The 27092-nt window shown below is 38.7% G+C and overlaps 1 protein-coding gene across 2 annotated transcripts; it reads left to right on the top strand.

Moving 5' to 3' along the window:
- Nucleotides 1-235: 235 nt before the first annotated feature.
- On the top strand, nucleotides 236-27092 carry IL1RL1 (interleukin 1 receptor like 1). 2 transcript variants are annotated; one of them, XM_030475760.1, is made up of 12 exons: nucleotides 236-353; nucleotides 2028-2171; nucleotides 2260-2388; nucleotides 6639-6735; nucleotides 7594-7664; nucleotides 9955-10156; nucleotides 10450-10618; nucleotides 10706-10868; nucleotides 13439-13507; nucleotides 14673-14805; nucleotides 14898-15055; nucleotides 16500-16818. In XM_030475760.1, exons 5-12 carry the CDS (start codon nucleotides 7598-7600, stop codon nucleotides 16508-16510), a joined length of 972 nt encoding a protein of 323 aa, XP_030331620.1. In that variant the 5' UTR covers nucleotides 236-353; nucleotides 2028-2171; nucleotides 2260-2388; nucleotides 6639-6735; nucleotides 7594-7597; the 3' UTR covers nucleotides 16511-16818. The 2 variants fall into 2 exon arrangements, with proteins under 2 accessions (XP_030331620.1, XP_030331621.1); XM_030475761.1 differs by lacking the exons at nucleotides 236-353; nucleotides 2028-2171; nucleotides 2260-2388; nucleotides 6639-6735; nucleotides 16500-16818 and adding exons at nucleotides 22731-22874; nucleotides 24747-24905; nucleotides 25592-27092 and having other exon boundaries at nucleotides 7595-7664.

Below are 27092 nucleotides of genomic sequence, written 5' to 3' on the forward strand. Positions count from 1 at the left end.
TAATACTCTGCTAGACTCAGCACTTGTTTCTTGGACTAGAGTGAACCCTGATGTTGCTGACTTGCTGTTTTCCTATCTCTGCTTTTTATCTCAGGATTTTATCTTTTTCATGTCATCATTTTTACTCTTCAGTGCTTGAACTCCTGACTCTTTTGATATCAATAACTTCATTTGATCCGGGTTTTCAGTTTTTGTATGTAGCATGGCTTTAACTTGCTTACTTTTCACACTTCAGGAGTAATTTTGCCAGCACAACTGAGTGAAGTTCATACAGCCATGCGGCACCAAAAACAGCCATCACAGACACATCAGCACAAGCAGCTGAGTCTCTGGGCCATTGACTCCAAGTGCTGGTAAGGACACGTGGGGCCAACTACACCATCTTGATGCCAATACCAGATTTTTCTTGCAGATCTAACACTTAGTGGCAGCTCCACTAAGTTCCCAGAAAACTCTTCCAATGCTTCACTACCTTTCCTGTTACAAGATTTTACCTGCTGTCTTGTCTAACTATTCCACACTTCAGTTTAAGCCCATTACTACTTGACCTTTTTGCTTGAAGAACATGTTTCTCCTGGTTTCTGAGGTGCTATGCATGCAGGCTGCCAAGGGAACAGCATCTGGCTCACCAAAGACATTTCTTGACGTATTTCCATTAACACATTTTTCCTTATACTTATCAAATAAAAATTTTGTAGAAGCTGGGCCAAAAGTTAGGAAGCATTCTACATTGACTGTAGTTTCTTAAGAAAGCTGCAGATAGCTTCTGCTCAGCTGGAAACTATCCCCTTTAGCCAGGAGCTCAGCTTCCCACCTGTGTTATGATCTGGAAACAACCTGGGCGTGGGGAATGGACTATGGGATGAAGGGCTCTTCTGATGTATGGAGCAGCATAATCATCATCTCTGATTTAAGTTTCAGTGGGCTTTATGACAGAAGAACTTACTCTGTATCCAGGCAGAATATATTTAACCTTTCCCTAAAGTAAGGGACATGTCATTGTGAGAGGATGTTGAATCTACCAGTGACTGTAGATGCTTGCTCCAGACTTTTTGCCTGAGACAAAACTGCAGTGGCTTGTGAGCTTTTCAAGGGAGGGATGTGAGCTGACCCTGACTGGTTGACCAAAACATTGTGAGATTTCATTGTTGCAGGGTTTTATTTTACATTTTCTGTGTCATGTAAAATGCAGCCCCCAGACCACTTCAGAGGAAATGCTTTACCAAGAACTGGGGAAAGTATAGGTGTGACATCAGCAAGATTTTTGCGCATCTTTGTGTATTGTTGTGGAGTTGCTGCATGCTGACAGCAAAGTTCCATGAACACTGGAAGTGATAAATGATATTCATAACTCTGCCAGGGAAAAATAAGAGTTAGAATGATCATAGTATAAAATCTGGTTTGCTTAAAGAAAGAATGAACAATTGATTCCCAAAGTGTCTTTAGGGGTTATTCTGCTGAGATGTGCAGGCTGATTTCTCCTCTGGAATTTGGCTGATTTGGTACTGAAATTGCCCATTTAGACTTGCTGCTGCACGAGATGGGACCTTTGATCTGATGGGTCCAGGTTTAGTGCTGATGCTTAGAAGGCTGCTCAGCAGTCTTTAACAGTGCTCCCTAAAAACGTCTTTCTGACTCTCGGTGGCCCATATGGTCTCCTGAATACCTGCTTTTGTGGGTCACCGTACACTGGGTTGTGTCTACTGCTGAGGTGACTCCTTCTCCCTCTTGGTCTCCCAGAGGTGATCTGGATTTCCTGTGGAACTGCTCTGCCCCTCCAGCCTACTTTCCCTCAGAAACTTAATTTACCTGCTGGTGCAGCCAACTGGTTTCTCAGCAGCCTTCTTTCATCAGCTTCAGTGAAGCAGTTTCCTTCACCAAAAACTCTTCCTGTTGCTCCAGGGGGTTTTAGAGCTGTTCTGGAACTGCTGCCTGAGTAGACCAGGCAAATCTGTCACTTGTTTTCAGACAAAATCTGTTTCAAAGCACCCTCTGCCGGCTGAGTGTCCCTTCTTTGTTCTCCCTAGGCATATGAGAAAGCCAGCAACCAGCCAGCAGATTTATTGCTGTATAATCATGCTAAAGTGGAATAAGTTATGATAAATGGAAAACCTATGCTATTGGTAAAAGATACCTGATTAATTGGAACTATGAGATGTCATCTCTGATAGGTACTTCAGTTTATTACAGTAATTTGCATGTTCTGCTCTATTCAGTGGGAGGTGTCTCAAAATGAAGCTGTATATCTTGCTTCTACAGATACGAATTGCACAAGCCAGTTAAAAAGAGTTCCCAGTAATATCTGGTACAAGCTACAGCAGAGAAATCAGTGCAAAGGACCTAGCCACAGAGAGCAAGCCACTTTTCTGCTTTCTTATTTTCCAGATGGTAGGTCTAATTTTTATATTATCATTTAACCAAAAATAACTTAAGTATTTTAAAAGAAAGTTTATTTCAGTTCATGTAAATGCTTCTTTATCTCAAGAAAAAAAATTGTATTAAAATAGTGGCTATGCTTGTGTGATAGACAAATAATTTTGGGACCAACACAAAGAATTACCTTATAATGAAATGTATTTAGAAATGGATTTGCCCTCAGTTTTCTGGCAGATATTTTTACTAATTATTCAAATACACAGAATGGTGCAATGGATTTTTCAGGGTTGAGTATATTTATGTACTTTCTTGCTTCAAAATACTTTGTAAGAATAATGTGTCTATCAGTTCTAGCCTTTCCATACTTTAACATTGAAATGCCTAAATTTTACACTTACAGCTGTAACTAGTGTAGGTGTTAACAATTGTGAGTTCTAGTTCTGGAATAAGTTCAGTGTTACTGTTGCTATTTTGATAGTCCATTTTCAGTCAGAATGGGTTTTCAGGCTTGATAATAAAAACAACTTTCAACAGGTGAATGAGTGAATTCTAAGTCTGTTAAGCTTTTTAAAATAGAAATTGCAATAACATTTCCAAGTTTTGTTAATATGCAAGGTATAGTACTTCTATAATGTTTGCTCACTTACATAAACAGTACTATAAAGAGTTTGTTGCCAAATACAATTTTGGAAAGAAAATCACAAATATGTTACTAACACAGTTGCCTTTGGAAAAGCAAGGAGTTAAGCCATATAGACTACTGCTTCTCCAACATGACTAGGGGGTTCTCAGTTCTTCCAGGGTTCCCAGTTCTTTCATTTTCCTTTCATATTGGATCATTAGGGGCTAGGTTTTGACATACTCAGGTAGTTATCCCAAATCTTTGTATTTGGATCTGTTGATTTTTCAACATCATACTGAATTTTTTCTTCATGGAGTTCAGACTTCAGCTCATAACATGCGGTTATTCTGAGCTATAGTAAGAAAGAAATATATGGAAAATGCCTCTTTATCTTTTTTCCCCTGGATTTTATCAATCTAAATTTATGGCATACTGAGGATCCAAAAATCTGCTATGCATGTTCTACTTCAGGCAAATGTATTTTAATAGAAGTTCCAAATAAAATTGCAAAAGCATAAAGAAAACTCATTCCAGAAATTATGGCCTTTGTCTCTCAGGGTTTAAAGCTACAGGACCTTCTTCCTTTTGATTGTGAGATGTGAGGTGTCTTTGTCTTGTGCTTCATAATACCCTGATTATTTGAGCTAAGTACCATGGATGTGTGAATGCTTTAATTTTGCTTTGCATAGAGTAATGCCACAACCTGTAAGGCACTAGTGAACCAGTCCTCCGCTTGCTATTTGCTGTCTAGAACTGCAGTCTCTGCCTCGCTTTTTATGGAGGTAATTTGGCAGTTTGCTGCTGACTTTGGAAACTGCAAACAGAATCATGTTGTTCTTTTGATTGCCTGAACTCTTATATTTTCAGGGAACATTCCTCTTTAATTAGAGCCCCATATATTGCATGTATTCACACACGCAACCCCCAAACTTTACCTAAACTGCAACCAGTACACGGCAACTTAAAAATGAGGGGAAAATCAGTCAAGCAATCATCAAAGTTAGGCAGGGAGAACCTGTCCTTTAGGACAACTATTTTACACTGGATTGGTGCAGGCTGGTAGCCCAGTTATGTGTAAGGTCTCTTGAAGACATACTTTTTCAAGAAACAGAAGGCGAAACACAAAAATACGCAGATAGGCAAATACAAATTTCTTACTCCTGGATCGTTCTGGCCCTTCTTAGAAGAGTTGAGGAGGGCAAGTATTTGGCTGTCTCCATTCCTGGACAAAGCTGTATCTCAAAAATGGAGAAAGTACAGCTCCTTGCAACTTTTTATTAAGCACCTACAAATAAAATAACAAATGAGAAAGAACCTCATTTCAGTCAGTCTCCAAATCTAGTCTATGAAACTGATTTTCCCTTAAAAATCAATCATTTTACTTTATGTCATCTTGTTAAAGTATCTGCTAGCTTAAACAAAATAGCACTAAAAAATAGTAGGACAGTTGGTATAACTGTTGGTATATACATTGTTAGGGGCAAATAAGTTTGTGGAAGAGAACTAACCACTTGGAGACAAAAGGCTCCCAGCAGAGCAGGAATATTCTGAATATTTTTATGTCTATTTAATTACTCAATCTAATTATATTCTATCTATTATTCAGCTTACAGTTCTTCACTTATCTGATTCTTAGGGTCTGTTTGGAGACTTCACTGTGGAGCCTCAGTTTATTAAATGTAACTAATCTCGGTTATATGAAGTAGCCCTGCTGCAGCTGGTGTTTTGCATATCATGTTTGCTTATGTGAATACACATACATGTATTTTGCATGCTGTAGGCATTCAGCATCTGATAGCACAGTGGTCTGGAAGGCTGCACAAATATAATTTGAAGGGACTCACCTTCCCTTGCTACATTGCTAGTTTGTACTATACCCTGCTGCAGTCCCAGACGTGTCAGTCAGTCCCTCTCTGGAACAAGTGAGCTTTTCCAAATGTATTTGGGTACCAAATAGTTGAAAGTCAGCTTGCAAAACTGGCCACCTGGCTGGTCAGAAGGACCTTTTAGGAAGAAAAGATCTGCTCTGCATAAGCCAATGCTGATTAGCAAAGTCACAAGAGTATGGAGGTGGTGAATTATTTGGCATGATCGATAATGGCTCTTGTAAGCTGCAAGTGAAAAAAGTAATTTCTGCAAGAAAAAACAAATGGGACATAGCTAGCCAAAGCTGATTTGAACCAATAAGATTAGGTACAGCAAAAGGTAGTGAAACACATTTAAGTAGAGTGGAAATTAGTGCAGAGAATGAAGTGGTGATGGTTTAGAGCAGATCTATAGAATAATGAGGCTCAGTGAAACCATACCAAGGAAAATCAGTTCTCAAAAAGATTAGAGCTAGATGGCAGTGTTTAGATTTTGCCCAGAGAGACAGAAACAGAACTGGTAGATATCTCATGGATAGTGGAAGTGGGGTGCTCACTACAGTATGCCAGAGAAACTTTCATCACTTGCTTTTGATGAGCTGTTCAAGAGACCAAGACACCATATATCTACCAAATGTTGCTCCCATCAGCTGAATAGTGAACTGGTTTCCAAATATGTGCAGGGCATTTGCACCTCCCTTTTCTTTCGCAGGAGAACATGGAGCCATGAACTCCCATATAATTTTTCAACTTTGATTAAAGTAGACTTTAGATGATGAATAAAGTCAACAGAATTGCTGGCAAATACAGATCTGTTTAGGTCCTGAATTGGATCCAGGCCTCTAATAACTGGGATATGTGAAACTCAGCTTTGTATTCTCACCTGCCAATCTAGTTGCTCCCTGGTAGTGTCAGAAATAAGTTCTAGGAACAAGCCTTCTGCTCTAAAGGATGAACAAAGGAAGTGATTTACTGCATTGATGCTGTGAACTTTGTTGTGCGCCGTTTTGCTCTTTCTTCGCTGAAGGCCTATCCTGTATCTGTCATCCCCTGAACCCTCTTTCATTCAGAGGAATGTTCGTGTCTTTCAGAGCAAAACTACAGCTCGTTCGTGTCTTTCAGAGCAAAACTACAGATACTTGTTTAGCTAAAAATTACCTTCTAAAAAACTACTAAACTGGCCTAAGATTTCCTTAAAATTAGAGATGTCAGTAGGCTGCAATCTCTTGTACATGGTGCTTTTCCCCAGCTCTAATGAAAGCAAGCAGCTCCTCATGCACATTGTTTCTATGGGCTCCTAGCTGGCCATTCACTTCTCATAAAAGGCATCAGCCTTGCTGTGACATTAATGCTGGAATGGTGCTATATATCTATAAACACCTACACTGAAATTCTCATGTTTTTCTCTTCCAACACTAAGTTTTGTTATTATTTTTAAGAATTTAAGAATAAGCTTCTATGTTATTAAACCTTCTAAAAGAAGAAACTTTCTGTATCAGTACAAACCCAATGACATTTCTGAAAGCTCAAAATTGAATTTTTTCTGAATTTCAGACTTGGCAATAATGCAGGTCTTGATAAGGTCTTTCAAACTTTGCTTAGTCTGGGAATATTTGGCACTGCAATAAACATGCCTTGCAGCAAGTGCGATGACAGTACTTACCCTGCCTGTACATTTCTTGCGTATTTTTCACTCCTCGTGTTCACTATCTGCAAGATAAATTATAATTCATTTCTAACTTGATTTTTCTTGAAAATTTATCTGCCATCTGTAGTACCATGAGACCACTTCTTCCTCCTACACGATATTAGAACCCACCACTCTGTGATCTGCAGTAAAGGACAGAATTCAAGCAAACGGTTTATTTAACGGTAAGTAGAATGCTTACAGCTGCATAGTATAGCTGTCTCCTGAAATATTCCTAGATTACATCAGTTTAATGTCCATGAACAAGTAGCCAGTTTCTTTAATAAAGGAGTTTGCTGGAGAGTGACTGAGCTACACTGCAAGGTGTGAATTACAGCAGGTGGAGACCAGTTAGACACAAATGAAAGCATCAGTGAGGCATGGGACCTGCCCTACTGCTGTTACACGAGCGTAGTATATGTTCTGTTATCTACCTTCCCACTCCATTTTTTCAGATCCCCTCCAGATTAGCATTGCTGATGGCACTCACCTGGTTTTGTTGTTACTGCTAAACACTTATCTAGAGAAGCTGTCACTGAAGATACCTTCATTTCCGTAGAAAGCCAAAAAGGTGTTGTGCCCTAGGCGATTGATTGGATGTAAGCTTAATTCAAAGGCAGGGTATATATTTTCAAATCCAGGATCTATCCCTTTCTAAATTGTGGTATAATTTTTCTGCACTTGACTACAAAGAGAATGCCAATGTACATTTAGCTTACTTAAAAAAAAGCAACTAAGCAAAAAAAGGCTTCTGTCAGAGGCCCACCATGGCAGAGTAATTCCCCCACCCTCATTAAACTAAATCATAACAGTAATTTCAATGCAACATCAGCCAATGCACTGATTATAGAACAAAGAGCATTATCTCAAAGCTGCAAAACCACTGTTACACACTTGCTCTGTGCAGAGCAGCTCACATGATGCACTTTATCACTGCACAATACCGTTATCTGTTAGTAGATGTACCTCAGTGCCATGGCAATAGCAGAACTGGTGCAGTCTGAGCATATTCTGAGATAGCAATGTTTTTCTTTTTGGTTTAGAAATATGATGGCGTATGTACATTTGATCTTCCTATCTACCTTCCTCTCGGTTTCCATGACATCTGAAACATGTAAGTTACATTAAAAACTTTCTGATGAGGTTTATTCTGAATAAATGTGTAGGCCATTCCCAAATTTTCCCCTTTTTTTCTTTTTTTGCTTTTTTTGGTTTGAGGTGGTTTTTTTGCCCTTTTTTTTTTTTTTTTTTTTTTTTAAGAGTAAAATTAACTAGTTCACGTCAAGCCACAAATAGCAACTTAAAAACTGGCTTTATGCATTTTCTCTTTATACTACTATGCACCAAGTGCTGTCCATTTCTGTGACATTGAGCCTGGGTTCTACTTCTGCTCTTTGGCATCTCTGCAAAGATGCCTTTTGGAAAGGATTTGAGAGCAGCTGGTGTTCCAGGTCCCAGCTGGGCAAAATCTCCAAGAGCATGCTTAAATTGCACTGAACTTAAATTGCATATATACATATGCACCCTGCTGAACCAGGGATGTAATGGCATTTTGCTTGTTAAAAATGCCTTTTAATGTCCTGGTTTTGGGGGTGTTAATCCACAAGTACAATGTAACTATAACATTTCCCTACACATGGGGGATATTCAAACCAATAAGCTCTTACTCACAGGTCAGCTCTGCTGACTCATCTGTATAATGCTGACCAGTTCTGACCAATGACAGTGTTACATCGGACTCACATAGTTCTAATCTCCACCTGAGTTGCTTATTTGTCTGAAAAACATTGTAAGATATGATCTCTAAATATTTCCCTATATTCTCAAGTTTACAGTATGAATGCTAAGTTTCAAATGAATTAGATTTATTAAGAGGCCAAATTCTGCTGAAGAATTTGCCAAGGTAATTTTCTCTGATGTGATTCAGTTTAGATGAGGTCTCTCATTTTCTATGTGTTCCCTCTTCTCCTTTATTTTTCCCCTGAAGAAAGCTGTATTTCCAGTGTGTTCCTCCTTTAGTTGGGCAATGCTGTCTTCCCTGACACATCTAATATGTCCCACTGTCTTTGCAAGGCTTATGGGTGGGAATGTTGTTACAATGACATGATTGGGGGTACTCATACCTGACGTGGCTAATTTAGGTGACTGAATTAATAAGTGAGATGACAAGTAATGTCAGTGGAGATGGACCACTTCTTTAGAAAGAACCAGAGCAGAAGCCAAGTGTTCACCATGTAGAGAGGCTCACTACCTAATTTGTGCACCTATCTGTCGAAAGACAGCTGGTGGCAATACTCCCACAAAGTTATTTTTGATAGATATTCTCAATTTTGGTTAGCTATTTGGTTACCTACTCTCATTGTCACACTCCTCTCTCTATTGTAGCTCCTCTGTCAATGTCCATCTTTATCCAGTCTCCATCCTTGCTTATTTTCTTCCCTTTCTCTTCTCCAAAACGCAATATAACTTTCAGTTATTCAGGTGCCCAGGCACTTAAATATCTGACAAAATTGCCTGATTCAAGTTTCTCTGGACCAGTTACAGAATTCAAAAGTAGAAATATACTCAGTTAAAAAAAAAAAAAAAAGTCTTACTTGCAACTTGTTTCTCTTTTTTGTTATGTGTGAGCATGTGTGGGTTTTTTTCCTAAGCTGCTGCTTTTTCTCTTATTCCTTTCTGGCATCTTTTCACCTTCCCACCAGATACTTCCTTGTAGTCTGTTACATTGGTTTCAATGTTTTCATATCTTCATGAACTTCAGAGAGAAACTCTCCTGGATTTTGTCTTTTTTTTTATATATTTTTTTTTTTTAAATTTATTTTAGTGATCTTATCTACAGGCTTCCTCCCACTACTTTTTTCTTTCATGAAAAAAAAAAAAAATTATTGTTTTCCTTTTTCTGTATTAAAAAGGCAGAAAAAGAGCTCTTCTCTGTTATATAAATATTTATTATATTGAAGTGAAGAAAGCTAACTTACTAGTAAAGCATTAAAGACAGTATTTTTTTGTGTGTTTAAATTTCTGTTTTGAGTGAAACCAGGATTTCAAGTAAAGATTTGCATAAGAAGTTCATTTCAAGATATAACTATTTTTCAATTAAAACCTCATGTTTTTTAGTGTATGTCTTGTTTGAATCTAGGCTTTTGTTTGCTTGTTTGTTTGTTTGAGTCCCACACATTAATTACTAAACATACAAATGCAAACAAATGGCTCCATAACTCAAGATAAACAAAATTTTTCTTGAAAAATAATCTAGTGAGAATGTTTGCTATATATCACCTCTGAAAGCCCAAAGAAGGTAGAGTGAAATGACTGGCCTGCTGATCCAAGAATGCCAAGTTCTCTCTGCTCAGTGGGGCTAGGGTTTAGTTTGTCCAAGACATTTATCTTTTGTTCATTTGCAGTTGATGCAATGGAAGGTGAGGCTTTGGTTATAAAATGTCCTCGATGGAGTTCATCTGTGAAAGTCACCTGGTATCACATGGATACAAACGAAATAATTCCTGCAGAAGAAGAGGGATCACAAATATTTTCCTCAGAACGATTTCTTTGGTTTCTGCCAACTTCTAGAGAGCATTCTGGAAACTACACTTGCGTTATACATTTGTAAGTGCAACTTTGAAAAATGAAAGGCGTAAGACTAGAAAGAAACACACTTTTTTTAGTAATACATTCTTATTATTATGGAAATGATGCAATTTTTTCATGGTATACAACAATTCATGTGGCTTTTTGTCCTGCAATTGCTATTTTTATGACAGGTCATTAAAATCAATCTGTGACTGAACTACAATAATCATCAATATGTTTCTAAAACAAGACTTAACGTTTGTTACAAATATTTAATATATTCCTTATAAGAATACTATCATTGACATACCTTTATTCCACTTTTAAAGTTCAAATAATCGCACAAGGTCATTCAACATGAGCGTGCAGGTGCATCCATACAAGCAAGGAATATGTTTCCCAAGTCGGATTCGTTATCCAAATGACACTGGAAGAGGAAAAATTGTTTGTCCTACAATTGACAATTATAAGAATGCTACTATCATCCAGTGGTATAAGGTAAATAAAACCCTGATAGTGCCAGTTGTAGATCAGATTACCGTGCAAAGCTATTTACAGCCAAATAAAGAGATATTTATTTTCCAGGACTGCAAACCTCTTCAGGGACAGAGATACTTCAAGGGAGAAAAGTATATTTTTATTAACAACCCAAGAAAGGAGGATGATGGTTATTATACTTGTCGATTTAGCTACACTCATAAAGGACATGTGTTTAATGTATCAGCAACGAGGATTTTCATAAGTAAAGGTAAGGTGGTCATTTTGTAGCTTGCTAAGATAAAAAAGACTGAGGTCTACTTATAGCAAAGGAAGCTTTTTTTGTACATTAAAGAGCAAAAGTTTTTGTTGGTTTGTTTTATCTTCTCAAAGAAACTTTAGATCAGCTTTTTTAGGTGAATTTTGTGGATGGAGATCCATGTGGAGCAAGATGGGGTTAAATTCAGACCTGGTCACATTCAGCTTTTTGCTAAAAGTCTCTGATGACTCTGGTTACATACTGTGGGTGGTAGACCTGGCTGGTAGCACTCATTTCTGAATGAAGGGTCTCCTCAGAGGGATGCCACAAAGCTCTGCTTTCTATTTGTTCAAGGGGAGAAGAATTTGTAGCTAGTTAGGGTCATCTGGTGATCATTGGACCACTGTGTTGACGGCCTACAACTCAATACCTTTTGGTCCATCTTGATTATCTAGCATTTATTTGATAGTCAGGCTGAAAAATGTTTTAGGTTTATCTTGAATGAGACAAAATGAGCAAAATATATAGAGAGACAGAAAGTGAGTGGAGCTCAGAGATTACTGTGTCATTGTTATTTTGAATGCAGCCAGTGTGGCTGAAGCGTGTGGTCTTTGGGGTGCCTCTGGAATGCAGTCTCCTCAGGGAGGCTTTGTATTTGGACGGTGGTCAGGGGAAGAGTGTGCAGCAATCAGCGGTTCCAGATTGCATCAACTTGCAAAACTTTAAAATGTGCCTTCAGTTTTTCAATCAGATCAGTAGCAAAATAGTCAGAAATTTTTTAGGAGGGCTGGGGATGGGCCTTGGATTTGGGTTGGTTGTTTGGTTTGGTTTTTTTTTTTAAGAGATAATGTTCATTTGTAGGCTGACATCAGACCTTTTTTTCTGTGAGGAGGCACACAGCTTGTGGGCAGAATGTAGATTTGGAATGTAGGAGCCTTGATTCCAGTTCTTGCTGCTGTGCTCAGATCTCAGTAGTGGAGTTTGTTTTGATTATTCTGAGCTGGACAGAAGACAGCTGAGAGCTAGTACAGTAGTTTAGGAGGTGTCGTGCATTTCCTCCCTCTCTCACTTGTAATACCCCATTGGTCTACATGACATTTCCCTGCCTAACACTCAATTTTTGTTTGGAGGTACTTTCACCAAAACTTCTCTAACTTGTCATCAATATCGTTGTGTCTGGGTTATAATAAAAAATTCTGGGTTTTATTTGGCATAAAGTCCTCCAAATTTACAAAAGCTTGTTACATCCAGGCAGATTACTTCATTTTGAAGTTTATCTGTCTTTCTTTAGAAATCACTGCAGAAAGAAGGAATTGCAACATAACATGTGAAATCTGAGCTGGGTTTGTCATGTCTCTTCCAGTTTTTACTAAATTCAAATTACTTAGTAATAACTTCTTTGAGTTTTTTCAGCCCTTAAAATTAGTATGCTGGTGAATGGAGCCATTATGTTTTGATAATATTGGCTTATGACATACATTCCTGTTGCCTTTGCAGATCCACACTGACCCAGAGGACCTTCTGCCTCTGAATTCTGGCAGCTAGCTAGGAAGTTACTGACTTTCTCCTGACTTCTTTTTTTAACAGATCCAGCTAATGAAAATTAGTAACGGTTAGGATGGGTGAAGACAATTGCTTGTCTGGCAGCTTAGAAGCAGGGGGTTAAATGAGTTCCTGCATATTTTTTAAGGGAAATACGGTTATGGGTGTTGCATAGGTGTCTTGAGATGGAAAAGCTTAATGAGAGAGAGGATAACAAGCAATGTGTTTGGAGTGGGATATGTAAGACAGTATAAAGGGCAAGAGAAGAAGAAAAATGCATCAAGGGAAAAACAATCTGGAAAAACTGAATGCCTATTTCAAGTCAAGTAGGTGGATGTAGTTTGGACCTGTCCATAAAAATTATTATTTGGAACAGAAAATAAATATGTTAAAGAAAAAGCAGTATCCTTTTAGCACGTGATGATAAAAGATGCTCAGTGTAATGGGAAGCAGCTGGGTGCAGCGGTGGTGTTCAGACAGCAGGGAGAGTCTTGGGAACCAGATGTGCTCAGCTGTGAGGCTGCAGCGATGGGGGAAACAGGGAAAGACAGGTGCGCAGCTCTGGGCTATAGGGTCTCCAGTTCAGATACTACATAAAAGTGCATTTTACCTGTTTCATATCATGGATATGAGTAATTTCTCAAGTGTTGGAAGGAATCTTTATCTCTTTTTAAAAGTGAAATAAGCAACTGAGAAAACACAAACCCATCACTGCATTTTCTTGTTTTTCCCACTCAGCAGCTATAGCAGTGCTTGAGAACCTAAAACTTTTCCTTGCTTTTTATGTAAAAAGACAAAAATTGAATAATTTGGGAGAAAATACTGAAACTATTAACACATACAGACTCCTTAGAAATATTCGGTCATAGGAATAAAACCAGGTGATCCCAACAGACATGTGAAACACTGTTCTACTGTTAGTTTGCAATTCTGCTTTGGGATCTTAAAATATTAACCTTACAGGTTATAATCATTATTGTACAAAATAAGTTTTCACAACTTTCTAATATGTGCTTTCTTTCCCTCGTTAATTTCTAAAGCAAAACACTCGTCTCTACCTCCTAGAATTTTATTTCCAAAGGACAAAGATGTAATAGAAGTGGAGCTTGGTAAGTACAGACTTTAAATTGTTTTTAAATTAACATTTGGTGATTGCCTAAAAACATGACTGAACCCACATGAAGCATGAACAGGTAGCCCAGGATGCCTGTCTCCCAGGGCAGGTGGGGTGAACCAGAGGCACTGAGAGAAGGGATAGTGATTACTGCGCCACTGTTTCTGCCCTACAGCAAGACTTCTCTGGTAGCAGGTACTTCAGGGGCCTGGGACCCTGTCAGAGATGCCATGTACTGTGGCTCAGAGACTTGCCATGTTGAATTGCATTCCTGTTCTTTTTTCCTCTTTCCCCCAGTTGCTTGTCACTCAGAATTTGATGATCCGTGCTCCAGGACCCTCTTTCTCTAATAAGATGCTCAGTCTCTAGCGCTGTGGGGGCTTTGCCTATCCCTCTGGGGCAATAAGTAGTCCAGTTCTGCTTGCATGGAGCAAATTCGCTTTACATTTAAAAGCCATTTGCTGTAATGGTTCTATGGCCTCCTATTTCCAAAAATGAAGGGGTTTCTCCATGTTGCCTAATCCCAATTCAGGATGTAAATCATAAGATTTTTAATCTTATCTAAGCCCTGCTTAGACGCAGATTTACATGGAAATAAAGTGTTTTAATTATACCTTCTTCCAGTGCAATCGTGACTCTCACTTTGGAATAAATATTTCCTAATGACAAATACTTAATAAGCAATTTCCTGTTTTAGTTTTGCTTGGACTGGTTTACTTTCATCCAGCTTGACTAAAATCCAAGATAAGACTCTGCGCACAAGATTTATGCAATGTAATATATACTTAAATTTAATTATGTTATTTCCATGTACATTTGTGTGAAAACCAGCATTTACTTTCCATGTTCTTCAATAGTTGATTACATGGGTTAAGCATCACAAGTAAAGTCTAAATTGTCTTAATCATAACAAATATAAATAATTCCTTTTGTAATCCCTGGTGTTGTCTTAGGTAGTTTGTTAAAAACCTCATTTCACCATTTCTTTTTGAGTCTCTCTTATGCATCATTTTGTCAGCAGTCATTCAAAAAATAGTCAAAATTGATAAGACAAAACTCACAGGTGGTATGAAGATTTGTAGAAAAAGATGTTATGAGGAAGATAAAAATACACTTGATTTTCATCAGGGAATTTATACATCTCTCTGTATCTTGACCAGGTGCTGCTTTGTCTCTGAAGTGTCAGGCCCGCTTGGGGATTAAGAAACAGCCAATGGCTGTTGTCACATGGGATGTGGATAACATCCCAGTGAAATACTTGCGTGTTTCAAGATTCCATGAAAAAACTCATTCGTAAGTACATGTAACACAGAATAATCTTTCTTCTATGGAAACTGTGCCTAACCATTAAAGCCAACAGTACCAGCTCTTTTTCTCTCTAATAGTTTTGAAGGACGTGAGCAAGATTATTACAGAGAGACTACTTTGCATATTAGTGAAATAAAAAAGGAGGATCTGCAGGCAAATTTCACGTGTGTAGCAGTGAATGAAATGCACAACACAAGAGCCACAGTGATGTTGCAACTCAAATCATATCGTGAAGGTAGGATTTTTTTGTTTTGTTTTTCTTACACTTTGCATCTGAAATACGTTAGTGAATTTATTTTATTATTTGTTTCAGTTAGTAAGAAAGTTTCTGTTAATAAGAAGAAACCCCAGATTGCTTCTTCCCTACATACTCAAGACAGTGGCAAAATTTTCATGGCTTTATTAAGTAATGAAAGTCCTTGGAGTAAATTCTGCTGGTGGTGGGTGTTGGGGGGTCAGAGGCATTACTCAAGTGGTATCAGCAAGACATTAAATGTACAGAGTGTGACTGTATCAGCCCTGTGAGAAGAATTTCCCGTCTCTAGTATATTTCTGCTCGGCCACAGATTTCCCTTGCCTTGAAGGCAGGCAAGTGCACTTGGATGTCAAGCAGACTGGTATAATGCAGTCTGCTCTACAAAATACTTGGGCTCTAGAGGAGCCCCTGCAGATGACAGTTGGGCAAAGAACTTACATGTGCTTCGGTCATCAGTGTTATGATGCATTGAGAGGAGCAGAGATTTGTTGTTTGAGAATCAAACTGTTGTTTCTAGTGTGGAACCATAGCAGAAAACAGGCAAACACTAAAAACAAGAGTCCCAGCTCTCAGTTTGCCAGTTTGCTTGCCTTCCTTCCCATGCCACATCCACTATGGTGCCTTGTTTCTTGATTGAATAGTAAGTGGTGTGACTAACTTTTGCAAGGTCTGGCTTTATCCTCTGACCCTTTGAGCACCACTGTTCATTGTATGCCATGCAGAGGTGTAAGTAACTTCAAAGGCTTTCCCTTGGTTTTGTTTTTAAATTCATGGTTCTACTAATTCCTGCCAGAGAAGGACAATCCAGGGCAGTAAATGGTGTGGACTGGGATGGTCTTTAGCTCCTATGGGATTTTGTTGGTTTTGTGTTCCCTTTTTTTTTTTTTTTTTTTTACTAGGGATAACCAGATCCCTAAGCACTGTTGACAGCAACACTGACAATGCTATTGTGTGTGTGAAGGCACAAGAAACTGCACTCAGTGGTTTTCTTTCTTATCCCTTTGGATATGCTGAACCACCAAGGATCTTGAGAAGAAACCCCAAGGCCTTTGACAGCTATTAGTTTTCTATAAGAAAATGGTGGGAAGAATAAAATCAAGTGTATTGTGATCACAGGGTGCGCACAGCTTCATGTCATGCAGTATTTTTGACTGTTCATAATTTCCTAAAGGATCATGGCTTCAAAGCATAGACATATTTCCTCTGCACTGAGGTATCTGAGTGTGGGAGCATACTTGCAATGATAGGGAAGGAAATTGAGTAACAGTTCCTGCTAACTCCAGTTCAGGCAATACAAGCCCTTTGGCCCCATATTACTAAACTAGGTGAAGAAATGAGTATATTCCATTTTCTATATTCATCAAGTGATTCATTGAATCTGTTTTCTGTTATAGACAAATTTTATTTTGTTTTTTATCCATAGGTCGTCAGTAAATGTTAATGAAAGCTCTTGGCTGTGACCTCCCCTTCACTGCTGCCTGTTTTGTGTGGATATCTGTCCCCTTCTCCTTGCTGCTATTGTCAAGATGCCTGCTTCTGCTCCTCAGCACTGTTGGTGTAAGCAATGCTGCATCCAGAAATGGTTGTGCTCTGCTTTAGTTTTCTTCACTTGCTCCTTGCACAGCTAAGCAACATTTATGCTGAAACAATGACAGCTTGCCTCTGATTATAATAAAAATGTTGTAGGGTTTGCTCGTGCCTCCCATCTTGTAAATGTGTAATAAAAACATGTACTCGCTGTCTTTTTTGTGGTTTGTTTGTTTGTTTGTTTGTTTTTAATGAGAAAAAAGTGTTGGCTTGTTTTATTTTTTTTTTAAGTATGTGATTGTTCCTTAGTGTTTCCCACAGCACAAATTGTGTCTGCTAGCTACTAACCTGTTAATGCTCTTTTTACAAAAGTTCCTGCTCTGTATTCCGGTTTTATTTTCAGGCATTCAGTATGGGTTACATTGTCATTATTTGTATATTCCTAGCACAGACGAGTGACAGGAAATAAGAGATTAATAGGTGTTGTGAAACTTACTGCTCAAATTAGTCCATTTTGGGAGCATTGGACATTTAATTAACTAGATAAACAGTGCTTAGCAGCAAAGGTGGCAGATTAAGAGAGGAAGCAAAGATGCTGTAAGTAATTGCATTAGAGCTCCTCTGTGTTAGTACCTGTTCGGTGTTACAGCAATAGTCTCTGTCTTCAAAAGCCAAAAATTGATGAATTATTTGGCTCACCCCATGGAAATTTTCTGTGGGAATCAGGTATTAAGTCTATTTTTCTGAGTCACAATCAAATACTTTAAGTCCTAGTTCACTGTTAACAATATAATTATAATTAACACTAACAATTCACTTTGATAACAATTGTAATTCAGATAAGAATAAAAAATTGCCAGAAAGAAGCGATGAGAAAAGGAGGAGTTTCTTTCGCAGTCAAGAGTGGTGAGAGATGTTTGATTTTGTCTCCATGGAAAACAAAAATACTCCATTAATACTGCCAATAATGTTACTGGCAAAGCTGCTTGGCATTTCACAGGTAAAAACAGCGTATTTTCCAGTTGTGCTGTGCACACACGTATGTATTCACAGATGCGTGTGAAGAAAAGTACTGTATTGTGAAAAAAAATTCTGCCCCGTGTATCTTTTTACTTACTATAGGAAAAAAAAAAATCTTGTAAGAGAAGGTGATCAGCTCTTTAGAAATGAGCTACATGACCTAAGTACCTCAGTTATTAGGCATAGTGCAATGCAGCCAGCTCCATTTGGTGTGATTTGGTGGTATCCAGGCTATGCACACTGTCTTTTAGACACAGAGAAATCAGGCAAATTCTTTCTTTGTTTTAAGAGAAGAACTTAATGAAGATTTGGCTATGAATTTTGACAGTCTGCAGCTATGTTTTTGCCTCCATTAGGAGGTGCTAATGTCCTAATGTCCTTGCGTCTTTCAGCTGCTGCTGCTGCTGCATTCAGAGGTTGCTTCTCCTCCTGCTGAGAAAGATATTTCTTCTTTTATTTTATTTTTTCTTTTTTCCCTCCTCATCTACCCCCTGCCTAGACTTTGATCACCCCTGGTCAATATGGAATCCATCCTTCCACATTATTTCTCATCCTTTCTCTCCCGTCTACCCCTCTGCCTAAAGCTCTTTGGTATCATCTGACTCCTTTCCTTCACCAACACTTGTTTATAAGCCCCTTCTTCATGTCTCATAATACCTCTTTACAGAAAATACAAGCTGTTTCATTTCCTCCAGATCTTTCAGTCCTATATCTCTCTTTTTCATTCCAGAGATAGTGATCATCCCAGATTTTACATTCCCTCAGTGCCGCAAGACATGCACTCTTCTGTGTTCTGAGATCATCTGCATATTGTGTGGTGTGCCTCTGGTCACTGTAAGGCTAAGGAATTTGAGACAACTTTTAATTCCCTTTTCTTCCACCTTTCATGACAAAGACATAAGCAGTCTTGCTGGACACCTGGCAAGAGACAGCGACTCTGCCTGCCAGACTGCTCCCAGCTGTCTTCCACAGCTGCTTGGTATCTCTCATGCTGGAAGATGCCACCTCTTAAGGACAAGAAAACTAATTGGCCACACTGTTGATGCCAGTTCAGCTCATTGATAACCACGGGGCATCAATGCTCAAAAAAGTAGATCTGCTGGCAGAGGGAGGGAAGCTGTTAGCTCTTGAGATAGAGGCAATGACAAGTTATCGGAGAAACACTGGAAGTGTTAACTCCTTCTTCCAGCAGAGCTGGGTCAGGACAGGAACATCCCTTCAGTATCCCCTTTAAGCAGTCTGGGGAATACATGTGCTGTCTGAATACCTTCCAAGTCCTTCTTTTTTATTAATGTATAAGCCAGCATTGGCTTTTAGTTCTTCACCTTGATTCAAGGCTGGTTAAATAACTGAAGATAGCTTTTCATGTGTCTGACCCACAAGCCTCATCTTATTTCTCTCTGAACATTCCTCAGTTCTCCTTCACAAGGAAGCATAAAATGCCCAGAGTACCACCAGTCTTTCTAGTGTGAACATTGTTGTCTGGAGAATGCCAGAAATTCCAGTAATTCAGAGCACAGATAAAATTCAACCCAGAACATCAGCTCTGCTCTTCCTCAAAGACATTTAATGCCAAACCTAACCTTTTGGCTCATCTTTGGCAGATGGATGTGGACAGCAATTCAGACCCAGATCTCTGCCTTTACTGTCTGTAAGTGCGTCCACCTTAGAAGCCAGAGGCGTTACAAAAAACTGCTGTTCTTTCGAAGTTTGTCAGGAAATCCTTCAAATGTTGCTTTCTGACCTGTTTTCTCTGGTCTCTCCAATATTGTTTCTTGTGAGCTGATAGTTCTGTATTCGCATTGCTCTTGAATATAAATAAACAGCATTAGAAGACAGTCTGCTCATTAACTGTCTGCCACTAAATGATGCAGCAAAGTCAAACAGAACAACAAGATCTGTTCAACCTTGTTCGGGGCCTCCAAAAGTGGCTTCTGACCCTTGCCCCCATTCTGCTGAAGATAGCTGATTTATTCCAGAGAAATGAGAGGTTGAGTCAGCCTTACTTCTCTTCCAGGAAGACCCCTGTGGGGTTTTTGTCTGACGCTTTACAAGCTGTATAAGCACAAGAAATTTATCACTTCTTTTCCAGCCTTTGTCTAATCATTGCAAAACCAGATGTAAACTGTTTTAGGTTCATAATTGCAGAAGTTGTTGTTGGAACCTGTTTCTTCTCAAGCTGTTTTATAGATACTTACTCAATACAAATACCCAACAGTATTTGTAATGTCATGCAAGCACACTGTCAACAAATGAAGCAATAAGAAATAGGGTCAATCTCTGATGCTTGGGTCGTCCTCACCAGATAGTGGAAGGGGTTTCCTGATTTTGTCTGTTTGCGTGTCTGTGTGTATTGGCCAGGAAAATGGATCAAATAGTAAGATTTGAGGGGGTCCACAAGGACAAAGTTCCTTCATGGGCATCATGTGACACTGTTAAAACTACAGAATGGCCTAGCTTCACTATAAAAGAAACTGGTTGATTTCTTGCCAACTTCAATCTTATTGGAAGGGGGTTTCCTCAGATCTCCTAGTTCTGGTAAGGTATGCTTCATCACATGCCTGATGTTTCTTTTTTCCCTTTAAATGGAAAAGAAAGAAACATGAAGGCTGTGAAAATCATGTTAAGTTTATCTTGCATCCTACCAAAGGAAAGGGAAAATGTACTTGTAAGCTCTTTATTTATGTACCTTTTCAGTGGGATTTCTCAGGCACTAGTATTTTTAGGTTGTTTCCGTAAGTACTACTCAATACACTGCCTTACTCAACACTTGGAGAAGCCAGGGGACTTGTAAATGTCAATATAAGAGACACTTCACTGCTAAATATTTTACCTTATTTCATTTACTTAGTGTCAAGTTCAAGCGAAAGCTCTGAAATTGCTCCTTTCTGGTGACACAGACCATAAAGCAACAACATCTCGTTGCTGCTTCTGTGGAGGAAATTGAGACTGGCTCTTCAGCCTGCTGTAAGATGCACCTCCTCAAGTGCTGGTAAATGGCCTGCTGCTGCAGCCACCTGTCTTGGGTGTGTTTTGCAGGCAGAGGGAGGTAAAGCTCTGAATGTCTGATCCCTGCTCTGAATGCATAAGGCTTGGTGGAGTTGCTACTAGTACATATAATCACCCTCCATGGGTTGAGATGCTGTGAAGGGTCTTTACAGTGAGGATGCCACAGCTGACCTCCATGCTTGTATTGTCAAAATGATTGTGTTTGAATTTATATGTGGTCAGCATTCAAAGGAATATTTCTTTCCTCAGCTAAGATAATTCTGAAATTGCAGCATACCTCAAATCTCACTGTAGCACTGAAGAGATACATGCCTCTAGTGATATCCTAAGCCAGGGCATATAACAATTATTATGCTTGCTATACCACAGTAAAATAAAAAGACAGGTGGGCCCTTTTATGCAGATGTGATGCACAATCTGGGTGTTTTCATGTGCATTTCTTTGGTGGTAAAAGTTTTTCACACAGTCCAATGCTCTGGGGCTATATTTTTAATTCAAATAATTTCAGTGATCTGAAACACAGAAAAGTCCCCAAAGCAGCAATATTATTGCAACTATAGGATGAGGAGTTGTCATGTTGGGCAGGAATGATTAGGTATAGGAAGGTTGACTGCAAATGGAAAGCTTTTAATGGATTTAGTTGTCAGACAAAAAAAATGTACATGGAACTGCTCTGAGTCTACACATTATACCAAGTGGAGTAGATCTATGTGTCTTTCATTTGCTTAGGAGCAGATTTCTGATATGAGACAACTGCCATTAATCTTCCCTCCAAGAGAGTAATAAATCCTCTTTGTGTAATTGTTGTATAAAGCCTTTGATATTTTAATTTCAAACTTGGCTATCTACAATTCATAGTTTTCAATACTGAATCTTGGGTGGATTCAATACATCCAGGACATAGACCAAAAGTATCTTCTTCAGCTTTTTTGGCTGTAACAGCATGTGGATTAAGCTTCTGTCTTTCTAGTTTGGAGGAAGTACAAAAGGACTTTGCTTCTATCTCCCATTGTCTCTTACTATGGCAGAAGTAGATACCATCTGGAGGATGCACACATCTAGATTGACTTTGGCTCTATGAATCACAGAACAAGAGGAAAAATGGGCTGTCACAGAGATGCAGCTATCTGGGTTGCGATAGAAACATAGCTGTCCCTGAAGAGTGGTAATCACAATCTTAGACTAGCTGTGTCCATACGATAGCACAGAGCTGACGACTGCCATCTTTACATTATCATCGAATCACAGAAGGGTTTGGGTTGTAAGGGACTTTTAAAGGTCATCTAGTCCAACACCCCCTGCAATGAGCAAGGACATCTTCCAACTATACCAGGTTGTTCAAAGCCCCTTCCAACCTGACCTTAAATGTTTCCTGAGATGGCACATCTACCACCTCAAATTTCTTCCTTATATCTAGTCTTAATATATCCTTGATATGTATTCATCTCTAAGGTAAAAGTGGTCTTCTAATTCAAGAGCTCTTCCATGAGGGAAGCTGGAATTAGAGCAGGTGGCTCCTTTCCCAACTTTCCTTACTCATCGTTGCTATTTTATTCTCCTTGACCCTCTTCAAAGGAAAAAGCAGGGGAGAAGATCATCTGCTTCCAACATAGTTTATTTTATTTTTGTGACCAGGATATGTTCTGTTTTCCTTCTTGTTTTGTGTACTTTGTTCTTATCTTGCAGATTCATTATTTGCACAAGTTTCTCTTTACTCTGTTTGTGCAACTGCCAGAAGCCTCCGCTTGTCCTTTCGTGGACACTTAGAATTGTCATGCGTAGGCTTAGATGCCTTATAAAATGCTTGAACATTGTTGCTGGTTATGTTATTAAGTTTTACAGTGTTACAAAACACTTATCATTATCAGCTGTGATATTTAACATAGGTCTGGATTCAACACAAGAAAGAATTATATACTGCTTAATGTGCTCTAGTTTAGGTGACTCTGCGTTGGCTACACCAGCTGGGAAAGGAAAAAGTTATGTTGTCTCTGTTGTAAGCTCCTTAAAACTGCAACAGAAGTAAGGATACGAGAGGCTGAGGGTTCAGCCCGTGGGTTAAGTTCTCTATGGATAACAAGTTTCCTCTTCTTTGCAGTGGGTCTTCCTAATGTCCTCTTGATCATAGGATTTCTAGTTCTGCTGGTTGCAATAGCAGTCTCCATTATACTTTATCAGTCCTTCCGAGTTGATATCGTCTTACTGTATCGGGAGATATTTCAGCCCTACTCAATCAAGGACGGTAAGTAAGAATTGAGCAAGAAAGTTTAAAAAGAGGAAAAAGGCAAATCATATGGAAATGGATTTGATAGTTGCTTACCAACTCATATGACACCTGAGCCTGATCCTTTGCTTCCTCATGCCTTTTAAAATCATTTAGATAAGAGGGGACATATCTAATCCTGGTAGTGCTTTATATTCCCTTGTTTCCTGGGTTCTGTAGTGATGTACATAAAAGAGGAACACAGTCCTGGTTTTATATTTTTTGAACAAACGCAAAACATGCCATAAAACATTGAACGGCAGTGAAAATCCGATTTACAGTGCTGTTAACTTGTTACATGCTCTCTAAAGCAAAGGAACCAGCCTGCTGTCTAAAGTGTTCACAGGCATGTGCTAGTGCAATACAGTTTTTATAAACCAAAGTGAAAGGTACCAATATTGTGGAAGACACTTTTGGGGGGAATATATCCCATCCAGCTTCAGGGGTGGACCTCAAGATTAAGACAACTAAATTGAGGCGCATGCAACGAAGGTGCACACATGGAAGTTCCTGTCACAGACAAGAAGCCCAGAAATCTGGCGCTAGGTTCAATTGATAACCATAAGCAGCTAGTGCTGTTGGAACCTCCTTAGGACTTAAGAGAGACCCAAACCCCTTTGCAATGGCAGCTGAAGGGCAGGCAGTGCCTAATGACACTACATGATAAAGTTTTTAGGTGACCAAATCCAGCTCCTCATCAATAAATTCAGCAGAGCTAACCAAGCACTGGGACCATGTGTCAGTGGTCTAAACATGGGCATTTAGAGTCATTTAGGCTGGCCAAAGAACTGGACACATAACTCAGATATGCCAGATGTTGCAGACTTCTGGAGCAGGGTCTGGAGATCAGGCAGGGTACCATAGGAAGTCTCAAATGGCACTAGGTGCCTATGTTTAGGCAACTCAGCTGGGCCCCTGGCATTTACATGAGAGTAATCTGAATCACTCTAGAATTCAGTAACTACAATGGACTCTCCACTCATTGTAGCAGGAATTTAGACACCTAGCTTTCATGCAAACACCTAAATTTACGTTTTTTAAATCTGAAGCTGACTCCTACCATAGATGTTTGTATGGTAGATATCTACAGCTGATTTCTTTAAAGAGGAAACACATATAGTTTTTAGGGCAGTTGCCTTTTAAATGTGTTTTATGATAGAAAGAATTAGACTCTGGAAACGGCTATTTCTTTTTTATTGTAAGGATGGTCTAGACAAGAACTTCAGATAGCAACAAAAAAAGGGATATGATCATCTCCACTGGAAAGAAAGAAATGGAACATTTGGGATTAGAAAAAAAAAATGCTGTAATGGAAAACATATTTGAGAAAAATCAAGAAAAGAGTGAAAGAAATATTTGACTTTGTAGTTGGTTCTCACTGTAAGACTACTTCCTGAGTAATGGAGCTTTTCACTCAGAAGTATGATATGTCATGGGAATGAAGAATAACTTCAAGGTGGAAGAATTTAAATGGAGCGTCTTGTCCTGAAAGACAAGGGCTGTCAACAGCCCATTGTATCTCGGAAATAACACATGCTGAGTTTCATCTCTGTTTCATGCTAATTTGCATCAATCAATCAAATTTTCACTCTGGGATACAGCCTTAATACAAAGGTCAGGTTCTCCAAAGTTAAAACACACAGGACATAACAACTGATCATGGAAAACACCCAGTGTGCACTGTCTCTAATTTCCAAACATGCACCTGATGACATACATCATTCAGATTAACAGGAACTTCTACCTAGATTTATTTTGAATATTGAGATTTTTATTTTTCTTCTAGCTTTTGCAATAGACAGCTCTAATTCATGTTAACACAATAGACTTTTCTCTTGTTTTGCCTTACAGATGGGAAGATATATGATGCATATGTTATCTACCCCCAAAACCACACCAATGAAGCTGATTTTGTGGAATATTTTGTTTACCAAATCATGCCTGATATTCTAGAAAATAAATGTGGATATAAACTGTGTATTTATGGGAGAGACATACATCCTGGAGAAGGTAAGTTTCAGATCAGACAACACGCTGAATGAATGACTTGTCAAGCTTGAGTAAATTGTGGCTCTAGTCCCTTTTAGGGGTATAGGAGGTTCCTTTACGTTCCTGAGCTTTCTGCGCATCTCCTCAGCAGCTGAGTGTCTGCCTGCTCTTTCAGGGTGACAGAGTGGCACTCTGTGCTTGCCTGTGTTTTAGGAAAAGCAAGCTACAGGGCAGGGGCACAGATTGTTTATCATCTTCTTATATCTTTTTCACACAGGAAATGTGACCCCAAGTGTGACTCTTTTAAACACACACCTTCTCACTGGGTAGGGTAATGGCACAGCCATTATCTGGGCAAAGCCACAGCTAAACTGTTCCTGAGTAGGTCTACAAGACATGGAAGAGGATAAAACCACAAACTAAGTTGAGGAATTAACCTTGCCGTTATCACTCAGGGTTTTTCAACTTGTACAAGGGTGTTAGAGTAACAGGAAGTTCAGCTTCTGTTCACTGACATGACCTACTTTCTGTTGCTGTTTTGTTTGTATTTTTGTTTTTCAAGCTGTTCTTCTAATGAATAACCTGCACTAGACTGAAGTGAGACAGAAGTTATTTCTCATTAAAAAGTAACAAAAATGAAGTGCTTAAACAGAAAAGAGTTTGTAAAAGAAATTTCAGGGTTTCATCATTTTCTTGCACATTGCTAGATACAGCCAGTGCAATTGAGAAGAGGATACAGAAGAGCAGACGTCTGATCATCCTTCTAACACAGCAGCTGATTAATTGTAAAGAACATGCTTATGATCAACACATTGCTTTATACAATGCCCTCATTCTAAACGATACAAAGGTGATCCTGCTGGAAATGGAGACACTTGGGACTTACGAGAAGCTTCAGGAGTCTCTTAGGTTTATTATTAAGCAGCAAGGTACAGTCAAATGGAAAGAGCAACACACTGTGCGACCACAGTCATACAACTCTAAGTTCTGGAAACAGGTGAGGTACCATATGCCACTGATACTCAAGTCCTCGTACTCAGCTAATGCCAGGTGAACAGTCTATGAAAATCCAGGAGGGACCACATGCCTGCAGCTTCTTGCCTTTCAGAAGGTACATGATTTTACAGTCTGGAAGTCTGGCTGTATTTTTGAAATTTTTTCAGTCCTTCAATTGAGTAACGATACGGTAAACTGATGGAAGAGGTCTGGGGAGCTGAGGGAAGTTTCTATAGGTATGGGAGTTCTGTAAATAAATCATTCTAGTCTGCATGCAGAATTTTGCATGTCACATGAAACAAAATGTACTTATACGCTTTCTATATCTGGTTGTACATACAACTGAAAATTATGAATATCTTGCAGGTTTGCTTTACCTTTCTAACGCAGGTGATCAAACATAAAGGCCTTCTGTATTATTTAACTAGAAAGTTTAATGTGTATTATGCAACTGGAAAGTATAACGTTATGCTTTTGTTAATTTTTTCCACTTCTTACTCCTTTTTAATTCAATAGTAATACTCATACCATGAAATTTTATTTTTCCTTAGTATGGATACCTCAGTAAAGGCTCTTTTGAGACTGATGTGAATACAGCATTTTAAAAAATGCAGTGTTAAGGGAAATAAATACACTGATACATGTTTATACACATTTTATATGTTTTTATATTTATATATTAAAATTAATCCATGCAAAGGGGAAATTTTAAATCTTTCAGGTACAACAGACCGTGCTGTTACTCCTGTTATTATCTCCAGATAGAAATAACAACCACTATTTTTTTCCTGCTGCTTTGACCTTATGTCTAGTTATACTTTCTTCTGATAGGGAATACCCTGAGATGTAAAGGTCAGAGTCAAACTTCCTCTCACTTCAGGGGAGTATGAACAAAATGTATTCTAGTACATATATCCTTGTAAACTTTAATCTTTTTAGCTTCTTCAAAATCAGGAATTTTCTAACTGTCAGAGAATGCTTTGTTTTAAGCTTCAATCTTGCTACAGAATGGACTTAAAAAGTGAAAATTAGATGCAGAACACCTAATGTTACCTAACGTAATGGCTTACAGAACAGGCAAATCTTTTCCTTTTACTGTAAGGTTTTGTTGAATGTGTATCTTCAGACTATGTATAACTATTTGGAGTAGCAGAAAAGTATATGCAATATATGTATAGTTTATTTTTTCAACATTAAATTAAAAGAGCTGTG

Source organism: Strigops habroptila, chromosome 2 (genome assembly GCF_004027225.2).
Source record: "Strigops habroptila isolate Jane chromosome 2, bStrHab1.2.pri, whole genome shotgun sequence".
NCBI lineage: Eukaryota > Metazoa > Chordata > Aves > Psittaciformes > Psittacidae > Strigops > Strigops habroptila.